The 13,195-nt window shown below is 46.7% G+C and overlaps 1 protein-coding gene across 3 annotated transcripts; it reads right to left on the bottom strand.

Annotated features, from left to right (window-relative positions):
* Window positions 1–553: 553 nt before the first annotated feature.
* Window positions 554–11,850, bottom strand: LOC147008363 (uncharacterized). 3 transcript variants are annotated; one of them, XM_085864965.1, is made up of 9 exons: window positions 11,766–11,850; window positions 9,118–9,246; window positions 8,039–8,164; window positions 2,169–2,243; window positions 1,810–2,046; window positions 1,574–1,612; window positions 1,301–1,369; window positions 1,020–1,185; window positions 554–942 (listed from the first exon to the last, which is right to left on the bottom strand). In XM_085864965.1, exons 2-9 carry the CDS (start codon window positions 9,230–9,232, stop codon window positions 930–932), a joined length of 840 nt encoding a protein of 279 aa, XP_085721091.1. In that variant the 5' UTR covers window positions 9,233–9,246; window positions 11,766–11,850; the 3' UTR covers window positions 554–929. The 3 variants fall into 3 exon arrangements, with proteins under 3 accessions (XP_085721091.1, XP_085721090.1, XP_085721089.1); XM_085864964.1 differs by lacking the exon at window positions 11,766–11,850 and adding an exon at window positions 11,511–11,759; XM_085864963.1 differs by lacking the exon at window positions 11,766–11,850 and adding an exon at window positions 11,541–11,759.
* Window positions 11,851–13,195: the final 1,345 nt, after the last annotated feature.

Here is a 13,195-nt window from a genome sequence, read left to right as displayed (position 1 = left end):
GAATGTCATGTTTGGAATAAAGGAGTTCATATTACGAGGGAATGTCAGGTTTGGAATAAGGGAGTTTAAATTACAATGATTACAATGGGAATTGGCTGCGGATGCGGATGAAAGCTTTATATGTGGTCAGGAGCTCAGGTGTGTCAAGGAAATACTTTGCATGACGGAGGATGTCCAGTCGGCGATGTCATCAACTTGGCACATGTCATCAACTCCCCGTGGGGTGTGTGAGAGTGACGATGACGTCATCGGTGAAGTTGTATCCCAGCCATAATTTATTTTATTGTTGTATCCACCGTGGAGGATTATTGGAGAGCAAACACACAGAAACGCACTACAAGGGGAGCATACACATGCAAATCCCAAAAAACACAGCAGGATTACACTGACAAGATTGAACAAATAGTTTCACTCAAATGTTTCCTTCGCATGTTAAAAGCAATTTGGATACAATCAGAGTCAAGACAATAACATTTGGCAGCAGTAGTGCAAACATCAATACAATTTCCATGTGGATGTAAATTAACTCCAAAAATGAGAAATTACAACTCTGTACACACTTTGGCTGGGGTTTAGTAGCATGGCTTGACAGGTGCTCTGAGCTCGAGATGTTGTTCAGTAACAGGTAATAAAGCCAACATGAACAGGAAAAAATATATATTATTAAGTCACTCGTACAAATATTGGAGGACCCTGTCGAGCCACTCTACAGAGTTTAGTGAAACAAGTAACACGGGAGAAATTACGGAACATTTCAATGGCACGAAAATAAATAAATAAATAAAAAATGATGTAGTTTCACATTCAAGTAGAATTCACAACCAGGGTCAGGGAGTCGACGGTGACATTTCACAGCCGAAAGGCCAAAAGAGAAACACCACAATGTCCGACTTGGTCAACCTTGCAGTATCTTCAGTGTTGTTCTTCATTCACTCCAGCCATCTGAAAACAAAACAAAATGATCAGAAAAGTGACCTGACAGGTATTGATAAACCTTATTCATAAAGAACGTTTCTTACACCAAGGTACGTGTGGTCACCTGTCCTGTAAATGAACGGTCCATTTTAAACTCTTCACCATCTGGAGTCTCCTTGTATTCAGGGTTCTCACACCGTGTAGTTTTGACTTCCAGGAGCCGCCGGTTGCGGAAAATGTAGAACCCAGCAGCACAAGCCAGAAGAAGCACTGGGGGAGCAGTTTGTTCAGATCAGCTGTGAAATGTCATTGATCACTTGAATGGAAGCACATTGACAAATCAATGGAGATTGTCCGAGCCAAGGATGGAATAAAATATACTTACGTAGTGGGACAATTACAGCAACTGCTGCTGGAGAAGAGTTGTTTCCCTTTCCTTGAAGAGCAGGTTCAGCTGAAAAGTAAGAACGGAATGATTTCTGGGAGTAAAGGATGGCTCGTTTCATGCAATGTTATTCTTGAAGCTTTGACAAGCAGGCAGACCATAGGCTTAAAGTATAATTAGTTGGGAAAGGTGGGCAGCACCGATGGGAAATTAAAAAATTTGTCTAAAGAACATGACAACCAACCAATCAAACTCATTAAAAATGGCAATTACCTGTGAAGACGGGAAGTAGTCGATTCACATCAGCAAATGCTGCAGGTTGGATAATGGGTGGAAGCTCGAATAAATAAATAAATAAATAATAATATTATAATGCAAACTCCAAACATGATGAAAACCAAAGTTGTCAAACGTCCAGTCATTGAGTTTGAACGACATGGTGTGGACAAGCAAATCAAACTTCAATAGAATCCATGAACATCCTGTTCTCCCAACTCAAACCTACAAACCTGTGTGGGGAATTGGGAGGATGGTGATACGTGGTGGCTTGGGTGTTGCAGGTACGACTTTCCGCACAGGTGCAAAAGTCATCTCACCTGTGGTGCCAGGTGCAAGAGTCGTCTCACCTGTGGTGCCAGGTGCAAGAGTCGTCTCACCTGTGGTGCCAGGTGCAAGAGTCGTCTCACCTGTGGTGCCAGGTGCAAGAGTCGTCTCACCTGTGGTGCCAGGTGCAAGAGTAGTCTCACCTGTGGAGCCAGGTTACATGTTCAATTCTTGGATCAAATTGTAAAAGGATTAAAAGCTCCTGTTAGACGGTCTTACAAACTTCAATTCGTGCTTTCAAACCGAGGAAAAGTAAACATGACACCTTTCATTGTCGATGTCATGCCGGGAGTTTTCCTGGGAATATCACTAGGTGGTGCAGGTGCAAGCTCACCTTCACCTGTCGATGCACATGTTGGAATAAATATGAGATCATGACAATGAACTAAACACAATTCATGGTCTCCATTATGGGGGAAAGCTTGGAAGGGGTGGAGGAGAGCGAGGCCTCACCACACGTCACTATACACTCCAGGAGTCTCATGAAACAGAGAGAGGGAGTAGTGGGGAGGGGAAGGGGGTGTTATGGACATGCGTTTGATGGGGGGACTTGAGGGAAAGCGGGGGTATGGAGGGGGGGTGGGAATGATCCCCGAATGCCAACATTAGTACAGGATTGAGTGAAATTGGGAACATTAAAACATCATGTTCAAACGGGTTACACGAAACAACGCCCATACACCGCCCAGAGACGTCCGTAGGAGTGGGTGGGGGGGTGGGGGGAGGGTGGACAGAGGATGTTTTCCATCAATCATGGAAAAAAAATGCACCAGTATTTGTGCCTTTATTTAATTTCCACACATACGATAAGCTCAACAATCTCTTGTTAACCTGAGAGGAATTGTGGAATTGATCTGAGCGGTTGCTCTGACTGATCAAAACAAACAACTTTCATTTGTCCAATTCGCAAATTCTTTGACCCCTGTTCCTCTCCTCGACCCCAAGAGAGTTGTGTGGTGGTGGAGGGAGCTTGGGAGGAGGATAGGATGAGGAGAAAAGAAGGCAGTGTGAGAGGAGGAAAGGGAATGCAGTGAGAGGGGAGGGAAGGGAAGGCTGAGAGGGAAGGGAAGTGTGGACAGAAAGAGAGGAGGAGAGGTAATGCAGTGAGAGGGGAGGGAAAGGAAGGAAGAGAGGGAAGGGAAGTGTAGACAGAAAGAGGGGAGGGAAGGGAAGCCAGCGAGAGAGGGAAAGGAAGGTGGCCTGAGGGGAGGGGAAGGCAGCATGAAAGTGGGGGCGGGGGGTGGTAGGCAGCGTGAAGGGGAGGGGCAGCCCGAAGGGGAGGGGCAGCGTGAGGTGGGGGAGGCAGCGTGAAGGAAAGAGGAATCGTGGCGGGGTGGGGCATGAATGGAGGCAGTGCAAGAGCACGTGAAGGAACTGTGAGGTGAGCCGGAGAGAAGACAGTATTTGGGGATGAATGGCAGCATAGCAGGGTATTCCCATCATGATAAAACATCCAAAGAGCATCGTTTTCTTTGTGACCGCGGTGTTCTACATAAAACCACAAGAGAGCATTTAAATGTCCCCGAACCCCAATGTCCCCAAATGTCCCCACTTTCCCAACGTCCCCCATCCTTCCCAACTAAACACTATTTCTTGTCTTAAATCCCCCCCCCAAAAAAACAACCTTTCTCCTTGCACACTTACGAGTTTCGATCTTTCTTCTTCTTCTTTTCTGCTTCCTCTTCTTCTTTTTCTTCCTTCTGCCGGCACACCATCTTTATTCTACTGAGCTGGCCCTCTCTCACCATTACTTTCACGAGTTCTTCCTCCAACCCTCCATTCCTGAATCTTACCTGTTCTTCAAAAATACATCAAAAAATAATCTTCCTTGTATGCTTTTGATCTCGACACCTCCTGTAACCACATGTCTCTCTCTCTCTCTCTCTCTCTCTCTCTCTCTCTCTCTCTCTCTCTCTCTCTCTCTCTCTCTCTCTCTCTCTCTCTCTCTCTCTCTCTCTCTCTCTCTCTTTCTCTCTCTCTCTCTCTCTCTCTCTCTCTCTCTCTCTCTCTCTCTCTCTCTCTCTCTCTCTCTCTCTCTCTCTCTCTCTCTTCCTGGTATTTTTCATCGACCCAGCAGCTTCACACTGCGTTTACAGTTCCAAATTCACCATACACTTCCACGATTTTACTTCAACCTTCCCTTTTCTGAATGTTACGCAATCCTTATTTAAAATAAATAATTTCACTTTGACTACACACCTCCCAGAGCCAAGTGCTTCTCCCATAACCACGTGATCTGTTTAGACCCCCTGCGTTTACCGATCCAATTTAACCATTCACCTCACGATTTTTTGTGCAACACTTCCATGACCTAATCTGATGAAAACTCTCTCAAACAATAATAATAATAATCATAATAATAACAATAAAAACGATTTCTTATAATGCTTCATCTTCCTCTTTCACACATGTGGTACTCTTTTCTGTATCATAATGCATTACTCTTCTATTTCAACAGACTGCTTTCAATTCGACCTCTCCTTCATACCTTGACTAAAAAATCCAACTGTTCCAGCGTTTCTTTTCTCCATTCTTTGAATTTACCTTTATTGCATCCATCAAGCATTCTTTTTTTCCAATTTTAGTGCCAACTCACCCCTCACTCTCAAAGCAACCATCACACTCTTCTCCCTCCAAGCCTCCCTCTCACCTCTTTCAAAAACTCCCCCCTCACCTTTCTCCACCATTCATCCCCTCACACATCCTCCTCAAAGTTGCCCCCCTCTCATCCACAAAGCTGCCTCCTTCCACTGCCGTCTCACCTCCATCTCTTCACTCCACCTCCTCAAATCCTCAACTGCCTTCTTCCCCCTCACTTGTCCCCCCTCTCCCTCAGCACCACAGAGCCTTTTCTCCTCCTCATCCGGCACTTCCCCTAGCCATTCTGCAATCCCCTACACTCCTTAAACAACCCTCCTAACCTCCCCCCCCATCCCTTGCCCAGCCCCCCCCTCCCCCCCCACCCCCTGCACCAAAAGCCTCTTTCCCTCCCTCTTCATTAACAGTGTGGACCTCAAATATCCGGGGCCTTCGCTCAAACCTTTCAGATCTTTACATACAGGTTGCCACTGGCAAACCAGACATAATCTGCCTAACAGAAACTTTCCTCCCACAAGACGTGTCTGACTCCTAAGTATCTCTCCCTGGTTACTCCCTCCTCCGATTTGACAGACCTGAGCCTCGTCCTAGTGGAGGAATTGCTCTCTTCATCAAAGACTCTATTCCTCACTCTCCATGCACTGCACCCACTCCCCCACACCCCCAGGAATACCTCTGGCTACGGCTTCCCCTCCACTCCCACCTCATGCTTATATGTGTTCTGTACCGTCCATCAAACAGTGATGACTCCACCTACACCTCACTATCCGAAAACATGGACCAACTTTTATCTTCTCATCCAAACTCTCTCTTCCTCATATGTGGCGACTTCAATTGTCATCATGCCAGTTGGCTGGGTGTGGGTACCTCTCTCACCTGTCATGGCACTTCAGCAAAAGCTTTCTGCGACTCATTGGGACTGACTCAATCGGTCAACTTCCGAATCCGGATCTTAACCAATGGTACTCCATCTCTTCTGGATCTGATTTTGACAAATTTCCCTGAAAATATCTGCTGCTCTTCCTCTGCTCCAATCGGTTCTTCTGACCACGTATGGTTGTCAGTGTGGTTGTCGGGACGAGTGTGAGGAGGAATAATCGCGCCCCGTCTGCTCTCGTCTCGTCGCCGACGCTGGACTGGTTTTGGTTCTCTGTCTGCTCAAGCGCTGGTTTTGGTTCTCTGTCCGCTCGAGCGCTGTTTTGGTTCTCTGGTCTGCTCGACGCTGGCCTGTCGCATCTTGTTCGATGCCGGTCTGGTCGCATCTCACTGGCACTGGTCTGGTCTGCTCGATGCTGGTCTGGCCTCATTTTGTCGCTGGCGCTGGTCTGTGTCTGGCTGCCCTGGTCCATCTTCTGGCGACCGGAGCTCCGGGAAGGGGTGGACGTCCAGCCGCGTGCTCGCGACCAGGGAGCAAGCCACGTTCTCGTTCCTCAGCTCGACTTCCCTCCGAGATGAAGGAATAATAAAGACCCTTGAGGTCCATCTCTTTTCTTTGGGTACGTGTCTGTGTGCGGGCTTGTCTTGTTCAAGTAGAACTGTATAAATGCTTGTGTATAAATTTCCATTTCTCTTTTAGTCAGTTTAACTCTACCCTTTATGTGTCCCTATTGCAAATAAATATTCCTTTTGTTGAATGTTTCAGCTCGTCTTTGTCCTTTCCTTCATTGGCTTGGCACGGTGCGTGGTAGGTGATTAAGAAGGCTGTTGCTGCTGTCGTTGTGCATTTGGACCGACGGGACCTCCGCAACCATCTGTTCGGGTTACGCACGGCTCGAGCACGGTTACGGCTCGTCCCGTTCGAGCTCCGTCGAGGGTGCGAATACTCGGTCGTTCGCCACGTGTGCCTCGAGGAATTTTGAAGTTTCGCAAATAACCCTGTGCCCACGCGGTTGATTTATTGAAGATTCACGGTCCCGTAAGGGACCCGTACCTTCGGAGTTGTCCAAGGGTGACGATCTAGATTCCAGGGGTTTGGTGGAGCTGACTGTACTGCTCCATCTAGCGGTCGTGCTCGCCACCGAACCCCGGCCCACAACAATATCACGTGCTTTTGACACGGTCCAGATGGCACCCTGCCCTGATCACCAAACTCTCTTCCTATGGTATTCAAGGACATCTCCACTCATGGCTCGCGGACTTCCTCTCCTGTTGAAGTCAACGTGTGGCCCCAAATGGAGTTCTGTCATCCCCTCTTCCTGTCCAGGCAGGAGTTCCTCAAGGTAGCGTTCTGGGCCCTGTTCTTTTTCTGGTTTTCATCAATGATCTCTCCGACTCTCTGGAAAATCCTCTATATCTCTTTGCTGATGACTCCACCCTCTGCCATACCGACGGTCATCCCTCAGACCGGCAAGCGGCAGCTTCTTCGGTCAATGCAGATCTGGGTGAAATCACAAACTGGTCCAACACGTGGAACATGTCTTTCAATCCGGACAAATCTCACACTTTCACAATGTCTCTCCGAAAGGACCGATTAGAACCCCCCTCCCCCATCCACTTTCTCAACAATCCTCTGGAAGAAGTCCTTTCTTTCAAGCTTCTGGGTCTCACTATCTGCCATGACCTTTCCTGGGAAAGCCACATTTCAAACCTGGCCTCCAAAGCCAGTCGACGACTGGGAATCCTCCATCGTGCAAAGTCCTTTCTCGGCTCACCTGAGCTCCAGACCACTTACAAAGCTTTCGGCCGCAGCCTGATGGAGTACTGCTCTCCCCTCTGGACTGGTGCTCCTGCCTCCCACCTTTCTCGGCTTCACGCTGTGGAAACCAAGGCATTTCGGATCATTGGCATCTCCCGCAATGAGGCTTTGGGCCTCTCACTCTCTCATCGCAGGCTCGTCGGTGGTCTTTCTGTCTTCTACCGTCTCCTCTCCAGCCTAGCCCCCCCTGCTCTCTCTGCGATTTGTCCCCACCACATTCCGCAGGGCGCTCAAGGTTCGCGAACAACCCCCTTCTGGTAAAACTACCAAAATCACGAATCACTGCTCACCTTCACTCTTTCATTCGTTTTTTTTTTCCTGGCTTTGGAATAAACTCCCTCACTCTATTCAATCCCACTCTTCCCTCCAGGCCTTCAAAACAGCTGTTCACCACCACATCTTATCGTCCCCATCCAAATCCTCAATCTTTTCTTCCCCGATAAGCCACCCAAACCCACCTCCTCCAAATTCCCTGCTTTCCTTCCTGAAAGTCCCTGTAATGTCCATCTTGTATTCCCCATGTTCCCCACCCCATCCCTCTCCCTTCCACAGATCTCCTCATGTCTCTGTTCCCCACTGTTTTGTCCTTCCCACTCCCACCCCTCGTCTCTTGCCCCCTTGCTGTGCGTTGTGTGTTCGCTCTCACACAAGCCTCGACAACGTATACAAAAATAAAAATCCCAAACCCAAACTTCGACCTGGCAAAGGACTGATGGCATGCATAACCCACTCACCCCCCCCCCCAATAAACGTTTCCAAAACCTCCTCACAGTCCATGGTAAACGTGCACCGGTAATCAGCTTATGAAATAACCTCAACCAATGAATGCACAGCATCTTTACCACAATCAATCTCATCGGCTCCGTTGTGGCAATCCTTCTCCCGATCACACAGCCAAGCCTTTGGTACACATTGACTTGTCACCGGACCACCACATGCCAACTCCGTAGGAGGGCAGGTCCTATTGTCTGAAACAAAAGCATTGTAAGGCATCGCCATCACCACTATTGAAGGAAGACCACAGGTCTGTTTTGTTTTTGTAATGAAGGGAAAAAAACACAACAAAAAATTACCCCCAGTTGGGGGTGACGGTCATCTCTGAAGCTCTGTAGATGTGGATCTCTGATCGTCTTAGAATGGCTTCGATGTCGTCTTGTCTTTTGGTTCAACGTACAGACGAAAGCCCGGGAGTAAAAATTTAGATATTGTTCCATATTATCAGAATCCGAAGAAATTTCGAAGATCGGATCACAAACGGCGGAGGAGACAGATTTTGAAAATGGACGATTTCGCAACTTTGGAGTGGCCTTGACCTTGACGTTCAATCGTGTCAAAAGTCAAACCGTCTTGCATCACTCATCGACCCCGACCTACATGCCAAGTTTCATCAAGATCGGACGAATTTTTTTTTGACCGTATCACATCGACGATTTTTCCAACTTTGAAGACACGTGACTCGATAACTAGGACGAATTTCAAAAAACCGGCCAGACCAAATTTAGATATTGTTCCATATTATCAGAATCCGAAGGAATTTAGAAGATCGGATAATAAACGGCGGAGGAGATAGATTTTGAAAATGGACGATTTCGTAACTTTGGAGTGACCTTGATGTTGACCTTCAATCGGGTCAAAGGTCATACCGTCGTGCATTATCTTGTATTCGTCGTGCGTCGTGCATCATCGACATCTACCCACATACCAAATATCAAGAAAATCGGAAGAAAAAATGCGGACGTACGTACGTACGGACATCGAGACTGGTTTTATTAGGTCATCTCGTAAAGAGATGACCTAAATACCAGGCCGATGAGCTCAAAAATAGTCATAGCACCCACAAAGAGGTCATGTTGATATAATTAACGAAAAATATGAGATAATTAAACTCCATATTGGGATATAAAACAGTACTTGAACTCACTACAGGTTGCTGGATCTTCATCAGAACGATCTTCATCAGGGCAGTCCACCTCTCCATCACAAACCCAACTTTTAGGTAAGCACTTACCTCCACCACAAGCAAATTCCAAAACCATACAGGATTGAGAAGCTGCATAATCCACCACAAAAAGGAAACAAGAAAAGGATCAATCAGAGATTGCACACCCTCCCCAGGAATTGTGTTGTGTGGTGTTTGTGTACTGGTGTGTTCCGTAGTTAATGAGAGATGTAATCAGAACTACCATTTTATAACTGCTGGCAATGATGACAGGGTACCAAGCCGGGTACCAAGTCAGGTACCAAGCCGTGCCACTTTGATGGGACACATGACACTGACCCATGTAGTTTATATTATTACTCGATTTAATATGTAATGACATTAAAATAAATGAATTAAAATGGAAGACCAAATCGGTACAGTCCTTCATTGCAGTAATTGCAATCCAGTCAAATCCATTGCTATCATACTCTGCAGAGAGTATCAGTGCTGCCAAAGCAGTCTCCTGTCCTGGACGGGTCACCACTTGAACACAGGATACTTCAACAGCTCAATCATCCCAACAAGCTGGTACTTCGGTTGCTGACGTCAGAAGGATGGCAGGCTGAGTCAACCCCAGCTAGTATTAATTGAACAGTAAAGCAGGATTTTAACTCAGGACTCCAGGGTCCCAAACCCATCAATCTAACCATTAAATCAACAACAGGCATACATTGCGATAGCACGCAAATACTAGATGTACGTGTGGTCAGGGTGCAACTGATGCAATTAATACACGAAGAGTCACAAGGCTTCACAGATGGCTTCACGCATGGACCGAGTCGTAAGGGTCTCATGGGTCCGAAGAGTCTTCGAGGTCTTTCGGAGTCTTTGGGGTCATCAAGGCCTTAAATGATCTTCGAGGTCTGAAAGGGTCTTATTGATTTTCAGGTATTTAAGGCTCTTCAGGCTCTTGATGGTCTTAAAGGGTGTATGGGGTCTTCGGTATTTTTGGATTATTAACGGTCTTTAAAGGTTGTGGTGGCGAATGAAAATACACTGAGGACAAACCCTGGATCAGACTTGGTCTGTGTGTTAAATGTGGTGGTTGTTAGCCCAGCGGTCTTTGCAAAAAAACGTGAACATACAGACAGATGACAACTTTTATTTCTGAGATTACACTTTGAACCTCAACAGAAATAGCAAGTTAGAACATTCCAATGGACATCTTGTGTGTTTTATATCCAGTCTGGAACCTTGCCTTGCTCTTCACAAACTGGCAACCCATTTCGTGCCCACCACTTGATTTGTTGACGTATTTCCTCCTGAAGAGAAATGGCGAGCTGCTCCATATCAAAAACATTTCAGCAAAAAGTAAAGATGAAGTCATCAGGAGGAACCTGGATAGGATTCACATTTCAGATTCTGCTCCTTTACCCTCAACCCAACCAAACACAGCCAAGTGAGCCTTATTAAAAAAAAAAATTAAAATAAATTTTTTTAAAATAATTCTGGCTGTCAGACCAAGCGTCCGATCAAGTTGAAATTTAAAACACTTGTACGGGCCCATAGGGGCGTGCCCGTAGGTGCGTGCCAGCATTGCAGCCCTCTCTCGCCCCCCACTCTCATCCCCCCTCTCTTGCCCCCCTCTCTCTCCTCCTCTCTTGCCCCCTCTCTATCCCCCCCTAGTCTCACCCTTCCTCTCTCCCCTCCTTTCTCGCCCCTCTCTCTCGCCCCCACTCTAATCCCCCTTCTCCCGTTCCCCTCTCTCGCAGATATTGGTCGACAGATAAATGGCCGTAACTTGGGAACTGCTCGTCCGATTAATATCAAACCTCGAAAAGGCACATCCGCGGGTCCCCAGCAATATTCCTGGCAAGTTTCAATCAGATCGGACCGTCAATCGTGCAAAAATAAATAAATAAATAAAAATTGTGCCGTCATTCGTGACGTCACAGCACCGTGTCTTGTCATTGGTCGACAGATAAATGGCCGTAACTTGGGAACCGCTTGTCCGATTAATATCAAACCTTGAAAAGGCACATCAGCGGGTCCCCAGCAATATTCCTGGCAAGTTTCAATCAGATCGGACCGTCAATCGTGCAAAAAAATAAAAATAATAAAAAAAATTAATATTAGTGACGTCATAGCACCGTGTCTTGCCATTGGTCGACAGATAAATGGCCGTAACTTGGGAACCGTTCATCCGATCGACATCAAACCTCGAAAAGGCACATCCGGGGGTCCCCGGCAATATTCCTGGCAAGTTTCAATGAGATCGGTCCGGCGGTCGTCGAGAAACGGCGGTCGCAGACAAACAGACAAACAGACAGACACACACACACAGATTGCTGGAATGAAAGATAGATGTGTTCCCCATCACGACGAGATCTCACCCTAACAGCACATGGAATGACGGAACTCACGGAAACTCAAAACGAAAACCAGGTGGATTGCAAAGGAGAAATATCCCAACCACATTATTGGGGAAAACATCCCTTGTGCTGGAAGGAGACAATGAGAGGCCAGAGAACCACTCAAGAGAACAAGGGTGAAGATGCTCGATAAAAACACGAAACCTGAGATTCAACAAGAAAGAAAAAATAATCTCCTCACAGATTCAACAAGAAAGAAAAAAATAATCTCCTGACAGATTCAACAAGAAAAAAAAATCCCGACAACTTCACGAGTGGGAGAAGACCAATCGAGCTGAAGGAAACGATACGGTAACTGCACTGCTCCTGATTGGTCAAAGGACACCACGTGTGTTGTGTGGGCGGAGTTATGCACAAGGTTTCCAGCAAACAGGACTGCACCAATCACGTTCGGCGATGCACCTCGTGCTGCATTCTGACAAGCTCTGGATCAGAACGAGCTTCGATTGGTCAAAGTGGTGGAGGGGTGGGGATAACCTCTGACGGATGGTAATGACCAAGGAGGAAAAGCGATGCGTCGTTTTAATTGGTTGAAACGTGGAGGAACGGAAGGAATTCTTCTCCTCGGATCCACGAACAACACACAGAGATGTCTGTTTCATAACCCGAATCCTTCACTGCGTCATTAATAATAATATTTTTCTCCTTATATTAATATTTATGATTTTCTTTTTATGATCAACGTTAAAAAGTTTAGTGACAGCTTTCGACATTTTCTTCATCCGCGAGTCTTCATCGATATTTGTGAAAATTTGATATCCATGGGAATGTGACGTCACTGTGAACGGCTGTCCTGGTCACGCGGTGGTGCCGCATCACGAAGCACGCACTCAATGTGACGTTTAGCCCTTTTCCAACTGCAATGGTCGACAAGGCTGGACCTGAACTTGTGATGAATATCAAGAAATCGGTAAACTTCTAAAGTAGGGATGGCCCGGACACTCCATTGGCTCAACACACCATAAGTCCTCAAAATAATCCACCGATAGAACTAAAAACCGATCAATTAGCGACCAGTCACGTGTGGAGAATCCCTCATCCGATCACACTCATTAGACATTGGGACATCATCGCTGAACAAGAACAATGAGACCCATCAGTGCCCGTTTGTCATTCTTCTTATTCTTTTCTGACAGCTGAACTCAAAATCTGAACTGAACTCGAAATATTAATAGATTGAAAGGATTCCACGAAATGTACACGAAACTGCAATCCTTTGAAAGGAAGGGATCAGAGGGGTGGGAGATTCTACGACTGTCAATCAGCCTGATGGGGGCGGGGCCGCCAGACAATGCAATCAGACTGATGGGGGCGGGGCCACCAGACAATGCAATCAGCCTGATAGGGGCAGGGCCACCAGACAATGCAATCAGCCTGATGGGGGCGGGGCCACCAGACAATGCAACGAAAGATAATGCACAATGCAAGGGGCCGCTAGACAATGCAATGCCAGACAAACCACTGGACGGTTTTCGTGAGTTGGAAATAAATAATGACAGAACCTGAAGTTGCGACATGATAAGACTCAGGGTTGTTGGAGGTTCGATAACTATCGCATCTCAAAACATTGTGGACGAGTTATGACGAAACGAGACGGATGAGTTGGTTCGGTGACAAGAACAAGCTGATTCGGTTTTGGTTCAGGT

Source organism: Eptatretus burgeri, chromosome 19 (assembly GCF_056783735.1).
Source record: "Eptatretus burgeri isolate ZD-2024b chromosome 19, Ebu_testis_v1, whole genome shotgun sequence".
In the NCBI taxonomy this organism is placed as follows: Eukaryota; Metazoa; Chordata; class Myxini; order Myxiniformes; family Myxinidae; genus Eptatretus; species Eptatretus burgeri.
Note: the sequence above shows the minus strand (reverse complement) of the source record. Positions and strands in the feature narration are given on the sequence as shown.